General features: G+C 39.6%; 1 protein-coding gene across 2 annotated transcripts in view; it reads right to left on the bottom strand.

Annotated features, from left to right (window-relative positions):
* FGF14 (fibroblast growth factor 14) overlaps positions 1-20,703 on the bottom strand; it is a 649,836-nt gene that overhangs the window by 197,067 nt on the left and 432,066 nt on the right. The window contains exon 1 of one of the 2 annotated variants that reach the window (XM_012751852.3): positions 1,394-17,805. The exons of the other annotated variant lie outside the window; for it this stretch is intronic. Within the exon in view, the coding sequence (XP_012607306.2) occupies positions 1,394-1,586 (193 nt within the window). The 5' untranslated portion in view covers positions 1,587-17,805. Of the gene's footprint in view, positions 1-1,393; positions 17,806-20,703 lie in introns of those variants that run through there. 2 annotated transcript variants of the gene reach the window in all.

Genomic DNA, 20,703 nt, shown 5'->3' with positions numbered 1-20,703 from the left:
TTTCCTCAGATGTTTGCCTGTTAAGCTTGATACTAAGAGCAAGTACTCTCCAATTTCTTATTGTGACAATGAGCAATTGTGCTTTTGAAACATTTAGGATTGACCTTAAAAAAAAAAACAAGCAATAAAACTTTTGGTTATGAATTTGTTACTGTGTGGACAAACACACAATCACGTAGAAACACATGTGTAGCATCTGCTTCTATTCCCTGGCTTTGGAACAACCGGGCATTTAATACAAATACAGCTGGGCACCGAGGATGTAATGTACTGGGCAAACATATACTCCCATTAACGTAAATATATTCTTCACTGTTTCCTGCCAAGCCCACTTGCTTCTGAAAAGCAAGCAATCCCCATTTCTCCCACAGAACATCTCACATGCTCTCAAAACAACCACCCTTAGCAACTGGATGTGGAGACAAGCACAGAGAGACAAAAGCGGCAGGCTCCATCTCCCGTGTGGGTTGCCTCCTCAGACCCTGACGTTTTAAAGGCAGCAAAAGAAGGTCGTACTAGGCACTAGTTGTTCTTCGTAAAAACAAACAAAAAAGCAAACAAACAAACAAAAAATCCTATAGTAAAGCAACTATTCTAGTTATCTTTATGTAGTGATGGCTTGTTTTGCTTCGTGTAATTCGCTAGTTTTCTATTAAAACTGACACCTATTAGGGATTTATACCTCCCCAGCCTTCCCTCCCCCACTGTGCACTCCTTGTTTAGACTCACTGTGCCCCTCTCCCCATCTCAAGATTTGACCGGGGGGCTTCAGAGCGCTCAATGCTGCCCACTAACCAGCTTTTTGGTAAATCTCAGTTGAACTAGTCCTTAATTCACAAGCACCCTCCACTCAATTCTCTTGCGCCAGCCCCTGCTGAGGGCGCCGTGGGGATCACAGCACTTCGCAGGGGTCTGGGAACCCAGGAGGCTTTCCAGGAGACCTGGGAGGCCAAGGGAGGCCAGGCACCCAGAAATTCCTGACACCCAGAATCAGACCGGGAGCAGAGCGCCCTGGGGCGAAGCGGGAAGATCCTTCCTCAGCGTCCTAGAGTCAGATGCGACCCTCTTGGGAAGCCAGACTCTAGGGGTAGAAACATTTGCTAGGGCTCAGCCAGCAGGGGACTCAGAGCAAGAGCCAGCCAGCGTGGAGCGGGCCAACTTGCCAGCTCTTGGCAGGGCTGAGTTTTCAGTGGCTACAGGTTGCCTGAGAGCAGATTCCCAGATCCCCGCGGACGGCGATGGGAGCGCTCTGAAGGGAGACCTGGGGGGTTGGGGAGGGGTGGACACGAGGGACAGAGGGACGGAAGGAGGGAGGGGAGCACGAAGAAGCTCCATCCAGGCGGGGACAGGGGAGACATCTGAGGCGCACCTCCCGGCAGTGACCCACACAGACCTTGGCGCCGCAACCTGCGCTTCTTGAGGCCGAAGATGCGCACTTTGGAGAAGATATCCACCAGGTTGCCGTTGCAGAGCCCGCGGTTCTTGCTGGGGCTGCTCCGCCTCCTGCTGGCAGACGGCCGGTCCCAGTGCTGCTCCCGCGCCTGTCGCTTCTGGCGGATCAAGCCGCTGGCGATGGCCGCGGCCATGGTGGCCCAGGGAATGGGTCCGGGGAAAGAAGGGGACAGAAGGAAGGGAAGCTGGGGGCCCAGGAGAGGAAAGGGGCGGCGTAGACCGCGACGCACCCTCAGAGAAGTAGAGGGGGGGTGTCCGGGGGGGTTGGGGAGAGGGTAAGGGCGCTCAGTCCCCACTAGGACCCATCGCCCTCTCCGCGGAGCGCGGGGCCAGGCGCGCAGATGCGCCCAGGGCGCAGAGGGACGAGCCGCGGGAGCCTCAGGTCGTGGCCGCTGCCGCTTGGCTGAGTCCGCGTCTAGAGCGGGCACCGCTGCTGCGGGCGCTGCCGGTCACTGCGCGCCGCTGGAGCCCTCTCAGGGGTCGCCACTGCCGCTCGCGCTGCCTTCTTGCCCTGCCCGCCTCCCGGGCGGGCGGGAGGTAGAGCCGGCGCTGCTTGCTGGGCACGGGCTGGAGGGCAGGTCCCGGCAGTGTCTCAGCGCGGCCGTCTGTCCAGGGCTCCGGGCAGGACTCACAGCCCGGCTCCGGCTGCCCCTGGGCCGGTGCGGCCGCCGGCGCCGCCCGCTCTAGGCTTCTGCCCGTGATTGTCAAGTGCTTTGGAAATCAGCATCTGGAGAGAGCAATCTTCTCCCCTGAGATCCTCAATCAAAGCGCTCCGTTCCCACCCCACTACACTCCCACCACCTAGGTGGTCTCTCCCCTGTGTATCTCTTCAGAAAGAAAAAAAGTATATATGATAATGATTAAAATAATAATAATAAAGAAAGCTAAAATGGATTGCAGGGGCGGGGTGCCAAGAGGCTGAGCCAAAGCAGGTGGAATTGGAGGAATATCGGTGCGCTTTTTCTTAGATGAAACTCGCCGGTACCCGAGGCTTCCGTGGCTTAGCTGAGGCTTCTCGGTCTTAACGTGGCTCCTGGTCCACAGAAACTCCCAGCAGCGGTTGAAGGGCGAGGTGGTTTCCGCCCTCCCCGCTAATCCCTTCAGCACCAAAGCCCCCCCCACCCTGGGGAGGAGGGGGGAGGCCGGGAGGGAGGAGAGTGTGTCCCGAGGCGGAGGGAGGTGCCTCCACTCCTCACCTAGTCCACCCAAACTTGCTGGACCCTCCCTCCTGCTGCCAGGAAGGGTAGGCTTGTCATTCTGAAAGGAAAACACGGAGCAAAAAGGAGGGAAGGGGAGAAGGAGAGATGTGGTGAGGTGGTGTGGAAAGACCCCGATCCCAAATCTGCTCCCAGCACTTGGAGGAGGAGATGGCAGCCGCTGTAGCTGCTACAAACAGCAGCTGGATGGGATAAACGCCCAGGAGAATATTGGGTAGAAATATTAAGGGAGGAGGGGAAGGTGTCACAGTATTCCAGTACAGCGAAAAGCAGCCAGACTGAGGACACTCAAATTTGAGCTGTCGTCTTTGGGTGTCCCTGGGTAGAGAAGCTCTGTCAGGACCAAAGCCGTATGAACTGTGTCTAAAATTTAAGCACAACAGCTGCTGCCTCTTCGCCTGGATTTCCTGTCTGTGTTCCGACGGTGTTCTGTCTTGGATAACTGAAAAGATGAAGGTCCAAGGGAAAGGGAGGGGGGAGAGGGCACCCCCACCCCCAAAGAAAGGAGGTTGGGAGAGAAACACTTCATGCTTGGATGAATACAGATCTGTGGTTTCTAGGATACACCCAGAGTGACAGAACCAAGTGCAGCTTCATACTTTCCCCCCTTCCCTCTACACTGTTTGGCCTATCATCGCAGGAAGGCAGAGAAACAGAAATGCACAAAGGAGACTTCTCCCAATTCAGGGTGAAGGATGGGTGAAAAAGACTCATTTGGTAATCAGGAGACTTGTAAAAAATCTTCTTCTCCAGTGACTGCTCTAGAGCTAGAAAGAGGGCAGGCACACTACACAGGCAACCCTGGGAGCAGTTCTGAACCAAAACATACTTTCTCTTTGTCTCAGAAATAGGCAGTAAAGTACTACAAAGACTCGCCACAAGGCAACTGGGAGAAGTGCAGCTGAGAGCCCAGTTACAGGGAGGCTGGACTCCTTCTGCTCTACACAACTTCTCCACACCCGCTCCATGTGAGCAGCTGCTGCTTAGCTGCTATTCTTTATGTTTACTCCATAGTTACCAACAAGGCTCCTTTGGGGAGGAGAATTAAATCTAATTGGAGCATATAGATTTGAATATAATGCAGATATCATTGGCTCTAGAATGGTGTATATAGTATTTACTATTAAAGAGCATATTTAAGTTTATTTTCTCCACTTTGCTGTTTCATCTACAAAATAGCACAATTATTAAAAGGAATACACCAGAGTTTTTTTGCCAGAAATTTCCAATCCTGAATGGCCCCTTGAGATAGTACAAGTGAGAAAAAGTGGCATGCAAATTATTTTGTTGTGCCTATTTTCTGTTTCATATGTCTCTGTTCTCCCCCTTTGGGTGTGTGTTTATTAAATATATTGTGTTGCCACGCCTCTGCTCAAAAAGGGAAGACCATCTATAGAAAGATGAATGTACTTAAAAAAATGACTATTAAAGTATGTCTGTTTTTTTTAAATCACGAAATAAGTCCTACTGGACATTGAGTCACTACTATTCTTGGATTCTGTTATTGAAGAGAGGCCATTTGGACATTTCAGAAGTTCTAGATTTGAATTTCTGAAAGACTATATGGTTAAAGAATACAGGTTTATCTAAAGCTTCTAGTAGTGAGTTTTTGAATAAGTAAAATGTTAAGCATAGTGACCACTTAAATCTAGTGCAACTTCCCCAACTAACATACCTAAATTGTTTTTAAAGATTCTTTTAAAAACCTTTTGATGTATGTGAAACTATATGAATTTGAACACAGTGAGATTAAGCTTATTGTTATTATGGCTGTGTTAATTATTCCCTTTCCAGTCATTTTCTTATGCTGCAGTCTTTCCCCCAAATCCTTGGGTTGGTGAATCACGGAGGTCCGTTTGGGCTTCCTCAGCCCCCTCCCTGCATTATTCAGCAGTGTCCGGTCGGGGCAGGGATTCAGCACCACGGACAGGGATCATGCCCGAGCCTTACCTCTCTGAGCGGAGCAAGTTCCGCGGTGAAAAGCGCGGAATCCTCTGAAATATCAGAGGATCTCTGATATTTCCCTTCCTTAAAAGCAGTTTCTTTTCCCTCGACCCCCACCAAGGTGGAGAGGAAATTAATCCTCACAGCTTCCACTGACATTAATAACACACCTTAGAGCACAAAGCTTTTCAGCTTTTCGATAACTGAGAAATACTCCTTTCTTGAGTTGAGCATTCTGACCCCTGGCTCAGCACCTGGAACAGCGGACTCCCGAGTCTCGGGGTGTCTATTCAGACCGTGAATTTCAGGCTTCTCAAGCGGTCATTTCTAGTCTATTTGGCTTCCGATTTTCAAAGAGCTTGGTGAGGGGGCAGCATTGGATAACCAAGGTCTTTTAGCTTAATCCTTGCGTTTTCCTTTTACCTCCCCTAAACGCTGTTTGGTTGTTTACAGATGGAGGTAAGTGAAAGAAAACGCAAGAGAGCCATCTGCTGTCTTAAGCTGTGATAAAAGAGTGTGCAAAGCTGGAGTGAAACCTAATTCACAGCCGGGGCACACAAATCCAAACGTTACTGTAATTAAGAAAATAATTTCTCACTCATCAGAACATCATTGATTTTGTTAATTTCACCTTTGACTTTATAAAGACAAATAAATAAATAAAATAAAAATGAAGTATTGCCCAGGTAGTGTAGCTTCTAGTCAAGCTGTTAGGAGTCTGAACTCTGATTTCAGATGCTCTTGGTTCATTTTTTGACACTGCAACTTCCTGGATGTATAACAACCTCCAGTAAGTTTCTTTAGTCTCTCTTAGCTTTAATTTCTTCGACTCCAAAATGAGATGATAACAGAAAACCCTTTTCAACTGTTGTGAGATCAAATTTAGTGAGTGAATGTAAAGATTCTAGTACAATGTCTGTCACATCCTATGTGCTCAGCAAATGACAGCTATTACTGTATTATCACCTTCTGATCACTTATTTCTATCCTGTGTATTTTTTCAATTTCCATATGTTTTATTCAATATCAAAATATAGGTATTCCCAAGTATATTTCCTCATCTCCTTAATGAATGCATGACAAGATTTTAAATAATTGGAAACATAAGAAATTATTTTAAATTTTGGTGAAAGAAGTCCAAATTTAAACTCAGTCATTATTGACTAGATTTGCAAACTTAGCCCTGTAGGTTCCCACCCATTGGATACTGATAATAAATACATTTATCTATTTCTCAGAGATTATTATGAACACCTATGAGAAAATACTTTTAAAAACATGAAGTACCCTACAAACATCAGTATGGAAGATAATTAGTCCACTTGTTTGCTGTGCTTGAAAATCTCCTGAAGATGCCATGGTCCCTTTGGCGCTCTTACTTTGCATATGTTTTTCCCTCTGCCTGGAACATTTTCATTGCTCCTTCTTCATACTCTCCTTGGTAATATAAAACAGTGGCTAAAGCACAATTGGAGTAAGGGAAAGTGTCATTAAGCAATTCAGTTATTCTCCCTGAGCTTCAGTTTCCTCTTCTGTAAAATCGTCATAATAATACAATAAGTTTATTATGAGAATTAAATGAAAACATATATGTAAAACATATAAAGTAGTGCCAGGCACATAATGGGAATTCAATAAAGAGTAGCTACTGCTTCTCACTTAATAATTCATCACTCGGGTCTTCATTTATTCAGGGATCAAGTCTTTATTGAGATCTTCTATGTACATGCCAACACTGTAGACATTAAAACTTAAAAAAATAGCCAGTCTGGGCAACATAGTAAGACCCAATCTCTAAAATAGCTGGCATGATGGCATGCACCTATATTCCCAGCTACTTGGGAGGCTGAGGCAGGAGCATCACTTGAACCAGGAGTTTGAGGCTGTGGTGAACTATGATCTCGCCACTGCACTTTAGCCTGGGAGACAGAGCAAGACCACATCTCTAAAAAATTAAAATTAAAAATAAAATAATAAGGGTTTGGGCTATGCCCTCATGGAGTTTATAGCATGGTGTAGGTCTTAGCATAGCTATCTCCTCTGGAAATCTTACCACTCAATCCATCACCGACCACTCCACCCGAATTAATGCTGAATCTAGTACCCCTTCTAAACACTTCTGTAATGTCTATATTCATGCTTAACGCAGCCATGAATTACTCTTCTTTCTCTTTAAACATGTTCTTCCAACCTTCCCCATTTCTGGAATGGCAACTCCATTCTTCTCGTCCTCAGGCCAAAAACTTTGGTATCTTATTAATCCCATTTCTTTCTTTAACACTCCATATATATTGCTTCAAGTTCTATTTACTCTATCTCCAAAACATAAATGTTTGTACTCCCCTAATATTCTGAAATTAAAAAAATGATTTAAAAAATATATGTATATTCAAAATATGATTACTCTCACCGCCTCCACTATTACTTACCACCATTATCTTTTGAACTACTTCAAAATAGTAACCTAAAAATCCTACACCTCAATCAAAACCAGAGGGCTCAGAGTAGCCTACTATGTCCCATATGTTTTGTGCCCCAGTTCTGTCTTTATCTTCTGACAACATCTCCATTTCTTTCCCTTCCCTCACCACTTGATGTTCCTCAAACCACTTGACATGCTCCTACTGCAAGTCTTTATACTTGCTGTTCCATCTTACTCTCACTTCCTTCAATTCTTTGCTCACCTGTTTGCTCACAAATCTATTTAAAATGACAACCCATAGACACAGTCAATCCTTGCTTTCCTGCTTTAAGGTTCTATGTGGTACTTAGAACTTTTAAAATTTCTATATATATTCCTTATTTATTTGGGCTGCCTTCCCTTTTTAAAATATAAGCCTATAAGGGTACAGACTTTGCCACATTTTTTTATTGCCACATATCCAGTGCTTAAAATGATGCCAGGAAAGTAGATTATCAATAAATATTTGTTTATTGAAAGGATTAAGAAGTTGGCTGTATGGATAGACAGTTAATGCCAAATAAGAGGAACAGAAAAATCTTGTTTAACCCAGTCTGTCAAGGATGAATTACCCGATGATGCTTGATCTCTTTAAGCACCATGAAATCTAAAATTCTATCTGGATTACACACAATCTCACTTCCATAAATAGGATATACAGAGAGTACTTTAGCCTTTGTTTGTCAGCTCAGGCCCAACCTAACATGACATGTAGTTTGAGTTCTGAATTCCCACAGTGATACTTTTGGGGCTTACCTTAGCATATGAGATTGATTACATTTGAATCAGAAAGAACTTTACTACTGATCTTTGTGATTCCTCCTCCCTGCCCCTGCCCCCAACACACACATATATACTGTTTTCTCTCTTGCTTTCAGGTTTCCAATTGATAAATTGACAATAAGTTCCTTTTCGAATTTGCTACATTGAATCCATCATAGAATTTGAAACCAGATGAACATATTTGTTAGAATATCTATAAATATAAGAGTGAATGAATTGTAAGTGAGAAGTGTATAAACAAGAAACTGCTTTAGTGATATTGATTTCATTTTTTTCTACTGCCTTCTGAGTTTTTAATATGTTCTAGGTAATTTTCTTGGATAGATTATCTAGTGCATGATTTTTGTGTTTTGTTTCTCCTTTAAATAAAAATATTTTGAAGAACACAGTTTGTACATGGATGTCTATATCAAATTTTATCACTTATTATTTTTCACAAAGTAGTAAACTGATTATTTTTCTTTCATTTCTGCCATTGCCAAAGCCACTATTTCACCTTTCCTAAATTGGTCAAATCTAAAAAAACATTCATTTAAAGATTCACCATTATTTTAGGTACTGCAAAAACATCCCACTTTTTAAAGCTATGTCATTCTATAGATTATAATATGAATACCAATTTTAGAGGTGTTTATACAAAAAAAGTATTTGCATCATAGAATCAATGAAATGTGATATATATTTGATCATTTTCACAAAGTGAGTGAGTCACTCCATTTCATCACATGGTTTCCTTTGTGAATCAATCACTTTTGAAATTCTTAAACATCTCCTAATTAAAGGCAAAATATTAGGGTCAAATGTTATTTTTTCACAATTAAGTTACTATAAACTAATTTGGGTTAAAAAGAATATATTGGCTTTTGTTTTCATCCTCTTTTCTGGATAAATGGGTTCTACTTGAAAATGTAGAAGATACTTCTGAAAAGGTGATCAATATTCATGTCCCTTCTCATTTTTTACTCACTTGGAAGAATATAAAAATTAATGTCAATATGCTCTTGAGACAAATTTTCAACTAATTAATGAAGATTGAATTCTTATTCGGTCACTATAGTTCAAGTTCAAAATCACATTTTATTTTTTTCTGTGATAGTATTATTGATCTTATTTAGATTCAAAGGGTAGTTTAAATGAATATTAAAGTATTTTAAATTAGAATTTCAAGAATTAAGTGATTGCATTAGTATTATAATAGCCTTGTTGGTTAATTTTGCCAGATATATCTATTTCTAGTAGGTAACAGATTTCTATCTAAATAAGAAAACCTGGAAGGAATTTTTATTGTTACTTAATATTTTGATTTGATAAAGAAAAAGTGGAAACTATTGGTACCAAAAAGTTGTGAATATTCTTTCCTATAGATTCAATACCAGATTGATACTAGCAGATGGTTTAGCTTTACAAATTTAGTAAATCTTTTTAATCTCACTAATAAGTTGGAAAAAATATTCTCAGTGGCTTCCAGCCTTCTATATTAAAGGGAATCCAAAATGTGCATAGCATTCAATTCAGAGCTGTGAATATTGACTTATATTTCCTTACTCTAAATAAGCCATGGGAGATTATAATAGAGAGTTTTAATGATAGATCAGTGGATTTTTTTAACATTATTGAATATCTCAACAAAAAAATTACTCAACTTTCATGAAAGTTTGATGAAAAAAGCATTCATTTATAATCTCAATGCACATATGATATAATTTTACTTATATTTATCACTGTAACCAATTTCTATTCAATTATTTCTACAATGGCCACTTTTTTAAGGAATGAAGTGCTCTGGATTGAGATGATGTTCTTTGAATTTAGTATATATCGGTAAAGCATACAAACGTGCATGTCTACACACATGAACACATGCATGCATGCAAAACGCATGCATGCAAAACAAACAACTACATTTCTCATGTTGTCAAAGATAAGTATGAAGCATTAGTTATTTTTTAAAAAAAGTGATTTGCAAACTCCCAGTTAAAGACACTTAGAAACCTGTTTTCATTATACTTTAAGAGTTTAGACACTATCTCTCTAAATTTACTTTTGGAATTTTTCTGCACAATAGTTAAATGGAAATTAATAATAAATTAGAGTGTATATTTCAGTCATAGCTGTTTAAATGTGAACTAAGACTATACCTCTCATAAACATTTAGATGTTTATAAAACATCTAAATAATATTCATAATAATAGTTGGTAAAGAAGTTTTAATTTTAGTGGTGAGTGTCATGATCTCCAATTCTTAGAAGAGAGAATTAAGCCCCAGAGTTAAATAATTGCCAAAATTATACTGCTAGAAACTGAAAGAACCAGCTCTTAAGCTCAAGCTTTTTCTACACACTATCTGCCACACAGCAGTCCCCTGTTTGAAATGTAACTATTAATACCTGTCATAGTATTAAGTGTAAAATGGGGACTCCTATTTGAGGGCCAAGGACTCCCAGCAGCTTCATGGATGGGTTTAGGATGATCTGGGATTTCCTTGAAATCTATACAAAAAAACAAAGGTGTGTGTGCGCACGTTGATAACACCAGGGATCACAGTTTTCATTCAACTGGTAAAGAGATCTGTGACAATAGCAGGAATGAGAACTCACAACTTTAAATAGGGAAAAGACGGAATGTGCACACAACATCCAATACTGTGTTTTCTAATTATAAAAGCAATATATACTCATTGAGAAAATATTGAAAAATGAAAATAAATAATAAATAAGTATTACCCTAATCCCAAAGTTTAAACTTTTTGGAATGTTTTCCCAGTTTTTAAAAAAATAATTTTGCATAAAAATTTGCTCTCATATTTTTGGCACAGTTTAATGACTGAGAAGATACAATTGAGCTAAGGTGAGTGTATCAAACATCATACATTTTAATTATATGAAGTAGAATCCATCAGGGACCACTATATTCTATACTCCCCCAAAAACTTTCTACAGCTAAGAGATCACCTCCTCCTAAGTCATACTGGGCATGCTCTAATATCTGGAATCAAACCTTACCTTAGCCTGCAGGTTTCAGGAAGTCCTCATCTAAATACCAGAAGCCTTGGGGTTCTGGCAATGTTGTTAATCTGTCTCTGATCTTGTAATGTACTTCTAAAAGATGCATGTGAAAGTGATTTCCAAAGTGCATGCATGTGGGAAACATTATAATTATAAATTGATGCCTTCTCCTTGAGCCTAGTTCCTACTTTGTACATAAGCACTGAAAAAATTGATCCTTAAATTATTTCCCTGAGACTTTCTCAGTAACCTATAGTATAAGTTTCCTATTTCTTCTGTCACAAATTACCACAAACTTGGTTGCTTACAAAACCACAAATTTATTCTTTTACAGGTCTGCAGACAGGCAGTCCCAAATCAACTTTACTTGGTTTAAGTCAAGATATCTGCAGAGCCCTTTGGAGGCTTTGAGGTAAGAATACATGATCTTGCTTTTTTATGTTCAAGAAGCCAACTGCATTCCATGGCTCATGGACCATTCCTTGCATCACTCCAACCTATTGCTTCCATTGTCATCTCTCCTACCAATGACTGATTCTTCTGCCTCCCTCTTATATGGACCCCAGTGATTTCAATGGGCCCATCCAGATAATCTGGGATAATCTCCTTATCTCAGGATCCTTCATTTAATCACATCTGCAAAGTCTCTTTTACCATGTAAATTAACATATTCACTGGTTGCACTTGACAGTCACCACCCCAACCCCACTATAATGGACAGAATAAATACTCTAGAATGCCAGTTTTTAAATTAGAGTCCTGCTTCCTACCAATATCAATTTTTTTAAACACCAGCTGTTTATTTGATTGAATCTCTGAATATTGCCTGTTCCTGTCTCCCCGGTTGCTTTACTCCCTGCTCAGAATGACGTGTTATCATTTGCTGGACCTCCCCGGTACTACCTGCTTACCTGAATTTCTTATGACTTTAATTATTGCATCTTTCAGGAAAAAAAAATGTACAGCAATTCTCAGCTATTGTGGAAACAGCAATTATGCTCCCCTGCAGATTGTGAGAATGCATTTTCTGAGCCCCACATAAACCCATGAAGAATTTAATTTCTTGAGTTTATAACATGCCTTTCATGAGATTCAAGGCTATAGAATCCAACTAAATAAAACTAAGGCTAGACATGTGATGCTCTACAAAATGAGATTTGGGGCCTAAGGCTATCACCAAATGAAGGAAATAGATTCTGAAAGGAAAGTCGTTTTTCCCCATTCCATTTTCATTTTTATTTAGCTGTAGGGATAGTAGATAATTGCTCTTTCCTTTTAGAAATTTAGACTAGCTCCTTAGGTAAGAATTTGCCTGAACCGCCTGGTTTGACACAGACTACAAACAAAAGATATCACTTACATGAAAGACTTTTAAAGGAATCAGAAATATTTCCCAGAGTTTCATTTGGGCAGAGGAAGAGGAACCTCAGAAAAAAAGAATAATTTCAGGAAAAACATCATAAATATTTTTTTTTTTTTTTTTTTTTTAAGATTGAGTCTTGCTCTTGTCACTGACGGTAGAGTGCAATGGCCTCATCATACCTCACTGCAACCTCAAACTCCTGGGCTTAATCCATCCTCCGGCCTCAGCCTCCCAAGTAGCTGGGACTACGGGCATGCACCACAAAGCCTGGACAATTTTGCTATTTTTCATAGACACGAGGTCTTGCTCTTGCTCAGGCTGGTCTCCAACTCCTGAGCTTGAGCAGTCCTCCCACTCAGCCTCCCAGAGCACTAGGATTACAGGTGTGAGCCACCAAGCCCCACCCATCAGAAAGATTTTTACTAATCAAACTTTAGGGCCCCAGGAGAAGCCCAGTTCCATAATTTTTTTCTTTGCTCACTTCTTTGTGCCATTTGTAATGTTATTCTCTTTATTTTCCTCTATATCCCTACAGAGATTTGAAACTGGCTTCCAGAGATGAGAGCACCCAACAGTTAAAAGAAGTCTTTGGTTGCGAGTCAAGTATAGCAGTTATTCCACTTTAAAAGGTTTTCTTTTAAATATATTTTATATATACATAATATATTTGAAGGCATCAAGACATATCAGCAAATGGATCTCTCCCCAACAGGCAGGGATAAACTGTCCAAAGAGAATGTTTTCCCCAGAACACCTAATCGATACAGTCAGCTGTGCTAAGGAGAAGACAGCACTGGCCATGCTCACTGGCTTGTGTTCATTTCCCCATGAAACGGATTTAGTGATCTCTCCAGAGATTTGGTTCTAGCAGGACAAGTCTCAGATCAGTTTATGTCAGGGATTTTCGACTACAAATGGGAGACATCAATTGAATGTATTTTTATACTACAAAATTTAGATTTTAGCTCTTGGTGCCCTGCTACAAGAGCAAGAGCAGATACTGAAATGCAGATGTCCTAATTCTCAGCACTTTGTTGTGGCTTCCATTTTCATGACTGTGAAGTGTCCCTTTTTGGCCTCTTTGAGGGGTGATTCTTCCCTTAGTAAATGTATGTGTATAAATTCCCAGCTCCCCTCCCTCTCTGGGGATCATCTTTTTGGCTCCCAAACACGCCTGGCCTCCCCTATTACAGAGCATCCTGAATCCTCAGTCAGTGTTTGTGAAAGGAAGGAAGAGAGCAAGAAGGGAATAGACTCAGGGACTGAACTTGGCCTGGTCTTTAATTCTCCACCCAGTGGTAAGACATATTTGCCCATGGCCCTATTTCCCTCTCTTGTCCCAGGTACCACTATAACTTTCCAAAGGACGCAAAACATAATACCGCTCTAAAAGAAACTACTCTTGTGCTCCTTGTAGCACTAAAAGAGGCTCTGGGGGAGAGGGTTGTGGAGGCCTTGAGACCACCATGAGGGGGATACTCTATGCTCTATGTCTGGAATGCAGAAGGAAGTGGAGACACCACCGCCCAGTGGATTTTCCTAACATCTTAATAGAAGGGAATAGCATATGCAAAAGAAAAAGGAAAAACAAAAAGTCAGCATAATGCAAGCTCTCTGCTTCATTGATAATAATGAGCTTGAAAATAAAATCATATTTCAGTACTTATTTATTAGCATAATAATCAATGGGTTTTTTGTTTAAATTACTAAAAATTAATACAACCTGAAAATCTTAATATTATAATTAAACCATTCTAAAATTCCTTGTTTGTGTGTGTATATATACATAAACACACAAATACTTACACATACATAGTTTTTGCTGATTTCAATAAACAAGGAAAGTCACTGTGCATTTTATTTCTCATTTTTAATCACTTAAAGTCCTAATTTGTTATATTATATTATTTTTCCCTGTCTTTAAAAGTTGGAATAAGAAGTAACCTTAGAAATGATCTAATCTAATAAGTCCATTTTATTGATTAGTAAACTCAGGCCCATAGAGTTTAAATAACCTGCTACACTCACAGCTATTAAGCAGCCCCAGGCCTGAATTTCATTCTCCGATGATGTCTTTGCAAGAACCTCTCTGTCACACCTCTGTACTTCTTAGAACACCTTGGCTATACTGGAGAAGAGTGGCCATTATACTCTTTCCAGAGCATTTCTGGAACACAGTTATCCTCTTTCTCTTCTTGTTAGGCACAGCCCATTATTTTTTTGTGCAGATATACATTCCATTCTTAAATAATCTGAGTTGGCTATGAATTACTGCATCTGATATTTGCAAAACAAGTCTTCCTTGATGAATATATTCGTCAAAATATAATTTTTATAAAGGCTTATATCTTAGTTTATATGATCACCCTTCATTTATTCATCATTTATTAACTCACTCAACACATCTACTGAGGACTAACTCCCCACGACTATGGTTGCCATAGTGTTCAGACATCTACCCTCAAGCAGCTCAGCGCGCAGTGGGGAAGACGCTTCATGTGTGCATGTGCCTAAGTGTTTTAGACGCTGTGTGGGAAGCACGTGCAAGAAAAGTGGCAAGAGTCAGATCTGCCTGTGGGGGCCAGGAAGGTCTCCTGGAAACAGTAACAGTTGGAGCTAAGATTTAAAAGATGTGAGATAGTCACCAGGTAGACAAGGGAGGGATGGAGATTCCAGGCAGGAAATGTCAAATGGCCCAGCTTAATATAGAGAGGGAAATGGAAGCAGTTCTGTAGAGCTTCAGTCAGTGATCAAATTAGGAGTCTTATATATGTCATTGACAAAATTTGTACCAGTTGTAGAACCAGCTGACCTAATAAACTTTAAATAATAATTCAGGAAGAACTGTTTTCCAGATAGGTTTACAATATGACCCATTTACTTACCTGAGTGTTTCATGTCAGCTCACTATTTTCATGTTGACCTTGTTCCATACTTTTCTATTAATATGTAAGATATGATCATTGGAGATATACACAAGATATGATTTATTTGTATATATGTATATGGGTTATATGTCATTAAATATACACACACATATACTGAAGGGAAGTATAAACTATTTATCAGTGGGTGGTGGGTTATAGTTCTTTATACTTTTTATGCTTTGTACTTTTTCCTGGATTTTTCACATGCATGCATTTTTATGCATATGTTATCTGCACAATCATAAAAGGTTGACTTTGCTTTTGACAGATATTCATTTAGAAAAGATGGAAGAAGGGCAACACATGCATAAAGGAAAAAGTCTTTATGTTTAGCTGAGGAGCAAGCTGTGGGTATCCATTAGCTGATTAGAAAGGTTTTTCTTCTAAATTTTAAATAATCCTATTACTCCTGTTAACATGAGAGTATATTCCATTTATATGCTATCAAAAGCCTTGCATTTAGAATTCTTAAACATCAAAATTTTTCCCTTGCCCTCCCTGTTTTCAGATACATAAAATAGTAAAATAGATCATTCAAAAATAAAAAATTAAAATTAAAAAAACCAAAAGATTTTTTTCTTGAAAAGTCAACATTTCAGTCTTTGAGACAAGCTTCAATATAGCTTTTTAGGGATATGAGTAATGTGATTCATGGGTTGAGAGTGTTTACAAGGTCTTGTGTCAGTAAGAGCAAAATTAATTTCCTGTGATAAAATATTGCTCTCGTTATAGTCATACCTTGTTTCCTGGGTAAACATACTCCATTTTATTTATAGCACACTCATGTCCCCATATCCTAGTATTAATGCTGTATTGATAAATGCAGAAATAAATCTCTGTCACTGGGATACTCAGTTTTCATGATACCCCTTGTGTGGTCACACAATCATTTGGTGATTTTCTTTTTAGCCTAGAGGGATCTAGTCAGTTGCAAAGTTTCCTCCATCAACTTTCCTGGGCTACTTGGTATCAACAGTTCCATTTTATTTTCTTCATAGAAGTATATCATTTTTTACTGTAACCATTCTTGCACATCATTGTAGATTACACACACACACACACACACACACACACACACACACACACACATACACACACACACAGAGGTTAAACCAATATTGCTAAACCCTCCCGCTCTGTCAAGGAAAATAAAAATAACTGCTTCCATATAGAGTTTCAGAGGCTAGTTTGCTAAATTCACATTTATTCTTCTCAAAATTTTGGTAGGAAGGGCCCTCATAATTGTCTAGTCCTACGTTGTTCCAACAACCGTATGATATGGATGTCTGATTTACACTTAAACACTCCAGTGATTCAGGACCCAACAGAGTTACTTGCCCCTCTCCTTTTTCAGGTGGCTTGAATTTTTAGAATGCCTTTCCCAGAACTGGGCCCAAAGCCTGGTTGTCTCAACTGTGCAGTCATCTCTTACCTTACATTGCTCATTGGGAAAAAATATATATATTTATCCCTCTACCACACAACAGTATTGAAATATTTTATTACAAAACATACCCCTCTCTAATTATTTCTACCCCTCTGCTTTCAGGACATTGCAGCGATATTGATCCAAACCTATTGCTGAGATCACACAAGACCTGTAGTTTTTTCCAGCTTGTCTCTGGAATGGAAAGGAGCCCTTCTGCACTTGCCTTCTCTGTCCTTGCCTGTCCTTGGTTCCCCACTCCTTATATTCACCCTCACATTGTCTCCGTTCCAAGTCTTCATTTGTATTCTGTCTCTTGGTTTGTTTTACTAGCAATTTAGTTAGCAGTTTGCATTCACTTTCCTTGGCATTTCTTCAGAATACACATTTTGATGTTCTCTTCAGCCGCGAATACTAAGAGACTTCAAAATGAGGCTGCAATTATCTCAATTCTCTTAAAACCCTAGGACTGGCTGCTCCCCTCTCTCCTCCTCCATCATGTTTGAAAAGCAAGAGGGATTTTCAGTTTCACTGAGTCAGGGACTTTGTCTGTTTTGTTCACTGCTCGTACAATATACCCTCAGAGCCTAGAATTGTGCTTGGCCCATAGAAGTGATTCAACGAATAGTTGTTGAATAGCTGAAAATTGGTTTCTTCTGGGTGAGCTGGACAGGATAATGATGGGCATGCTATAGCTTCACATCAGAAATGCACATCACAGAGACAGACAGAATAAGTGTTTTAGTGGATCTGTACCCCTCACAGCGCCAAGTACCTGAAGAACACTATTGACCATTCTTGTACTTAATCCATCTCATCTTTAAGTCTTTTTCACAGTATTTCTTATTATAAATTGGTTTATTATTTAAATCCAGCAGAGTTCCGTAGAGCTGCTGATCAGAATCACAGGGGTGGCCAAGCGTGGTGGCTCACGCCTGTAATCCTAGCACTCTGGGAGGCCGAGGTGGGCGGATTGCTCGAGGTCAGGAGTTCGAAACCAGCCTGAGCAAGAGCAAGACCCCGTCTCTACTATAAATAGAAAGAAATTAATTGGCCAACTAATATATATAGAAAAAAATTAGCTGGGCATGGTGGCTCATGCCTGTAGTCCCAGCTACTCGGGAGGCTGAGGCAGACGGATTGCTTGAGCCCAGGAATCTGAGGTTGCTGTGAGCTAGGCTGACGCCACAGCACTCACTCTAGCCTGGGCAAGAAAGCAAGACTCCGTCTCAAAAAAAAAAAAAAAAAAAAAAAAGAATCACAGGGGACACTTTTACAAAGAGTCTCTGGGCGTTGGTGGGTGCTCAGTATACGAACCTTTTCTAAAAGTTCTCAGAGATGAACTTCAAATATTAAGATATTATGTAAATGATCAGACATCCATTAAAATTAAGAGACTATCTTTTCAAAGATTCTGTGGAAATGTATTTCTTCTATATGCTTGCTCTGTAGCCTTGCTCTGCAATCTTCCTTTTAGCATGTGGAAAACAAAGTTCTTTAATGGAAGACATTCTGGCCCTTATTTTGAGCCCACTGGAAAAGGAGTATGTTGTTCTTTTCTTTTTTTTTTAAAGGAAATCACAAGCACATAAAAATAGACAATATCATTACAAAATTTCATGGGGTAGTGCTGGGGAAACTCTGGTTCTTGGGCCACACGAAACTACTGGCTGACTTGAATTAGGCTATAGGCAAGTTTACTAAAATGAATTATTTGTTAATCAATTGCTCCAACCCACTTTTATGAAACTCTCCACCCACCTTTTTAAATTAGAGTAAATTAAGTTTTAAAACATGAAAGCACTTAGGAAAAACTCTAGGGGTAGGAAGCAGGTTCTGCAATTCTAGGCCAAGATATTTTTTGCCTCAGGGTTTAATATAGAAGACAAGTTTAGAGGAAATATAAAACCCCTATCAAATGATTTGGAAGTGAAATTTGGTGAGGTGGAAGATAGAAGCTGAGGGGAAGATGGAACCACCTAACCAGCTAGAGTGACATCTGAAGTTCTATTTTCTCCCAGTTGTGTTTCATTTTTATTTTTTTAATTAAAGATTTCTTTTAGTTATAAGTTTTCACTCTATCCGTCTCCATCTTTCCTAATTGATCATAACATGGAAATGACTGGATTATCATTAGTGACATTAATGATATATTTTTCTGTTCTTAATATTTTAAAAACTGAGTTTAATTATTTTTATCCTTCAAAACAAGTTCAAAAAATACATTAAAACTAACCAAGTTATCAATGCCCCTTTTTCTGCCTACTTTGTATGAGTTTGTAGTCAGAACCCATTCTCTTCCCACTGCTAACCTCCCATTGTTCATAGAACAAATGTGTCAATAACAATAAATAAAAAATTGTCCAGTACAAAATTTTCAGATTGTCTTTTGTGAATATGTTTGTTGCATTTATATTAATGTTATTAATAATATATTGGTATATTTATCTGATTAATCTATGACTAAAATTTTATATATCATCTAATATTTCTTAAAGTCAATTTAAATAACTAAATATTAGTCTAAATATTATTATTGCTTACATATACATAAATATGCATGTATTTACTTGACACATCTTACTCTGTGTGTATCAAGTATGATTCAGAGTAGGAAACAAATTTTAATTTCATAATTTCTTTTGAATCTATCCTTGTAATAGATTTTCAAGCATACAATACACTATTCTCATCTATAGATACAATGCTATACAGTAGATTTGTAGAACTTATTCATCTTGCATAATTTGTTTTATGCTCAGTGAGATACAAAGAGAGATTACGGAGCTATAGATACAGGACATTAAAGTCAAGGAAAAAAAAGCAATTATTTCCAAGACTATATTTTAATAAAATATTTCCTACTAAAGTTGACATAATAAAAGGAAGCTCATCACTTTCTAAAATTAGCCTTAGGTAAATGTGAGTGAACTGATGTGAGGCCAGTATCTATCTCTACATCCAGCAGCTTGTCAGTGCCCCTGGTATCCACTGTGGAGGACTCACTATCCAAGCAGTGTTGACTCCTCACACTCTACCATGAGACCAGCAGGTGCTTCGTGGTCCTGATTCTCAAGCTGACCCCAACCCAAAGCACAATACGCACATAGCCAAAAAACAAAACCACAAGATGTTCTATCTGTTCAGCAAATTGTCTCTTTTCTCCACAGAGCTTTTAAGTTGTCATCTAGCTTATCTGATCAATTAATTTGAGAGTTCATTAAATGCATTATCTTTTCTGGAACAAGTGAAGGATTTTTAAACATTGTGTGCAAGTCCAAAAGAATAAGATATTAGTGGTTCTGTTCCAGGTAAATGAAGAGGAAATTTTTTAAGGTGGTTATAGAAAGGATCTTTCCATAATGTGAAACATCATGCATAAACTGGCATGTTTTGAGTGGCAGACACAGTGGCAGACTTTTAACACACATTATCTCATTTAGTCCTTGAGACAATCTTTTTTTTTGAGACAGAGTTTTGCTTTGTCACCCTAGATAGATTGCAGTGGTGTCATTATAGCTCACTGCAACCTCAAACTCCTGGGCTCTAGTGATACTCTTTCCTTCCCACCCAAGAAGCTGAGACTACAAGCATGCACTGTGACACCTGCCTAATTTCTTCTATTTTTTGTAGAGAAGGGGTTCTCGCTCTTGCTCAGGCTGGTCTTGAACTCCTGAGCCCAAGAAATCCACCTGCCTTGGCCTCCCAGATCGCTGGGATTACAGGTGTGAGACATGATGTCTGGCCAAGACAATCATATAAAGGAGAAATTCTCCTTTGCATTCCCCAGATGAGGAAACTGAGTATGCTGCTATAGAACCATGGTGTTTGTAGTCTTCTGAGACCAAATCAAAACTCCTTAATGTCAAACAGATGAAGGTTCTGGGCATTTACGTGGTAAATAAATGAAAAGACTTTCTCAGTAGATTTGTTAGTGATTTATTGTGAAGAGTTGAGTTTTGAAGGATGCCCCAACCCTGTCAGTTGTCTCCACAGAGGCACTGAAGGTCATACCTCAGGCCATGGCTCATTTCCCAATGGTGTTGAGTCAGAGTCCCCATGAATTCTCAAGTCAGGGATGCCAGTTGCCAATATCAGCTCTAACTATAAGGGGCAAGCAATAGT

This window comes from Microcebus murinus, chromosome 13 (assembly GCF_040939455.1).
Source record: "Microcebus murinus isolate Inina chromosome 13, M.murinus_Inina_mat1.0, whole genome shotgun sequence".
Classification (NCBI taxonomy): Eukaryota; Metazoa; Chordata; class Mammalia; order Primates; family Cheirogaleidae; genus Microcebus; species Microcebus murinus.
This window is presented reverse-complemented; position numbering and strand designations above follow the sequence as displayed.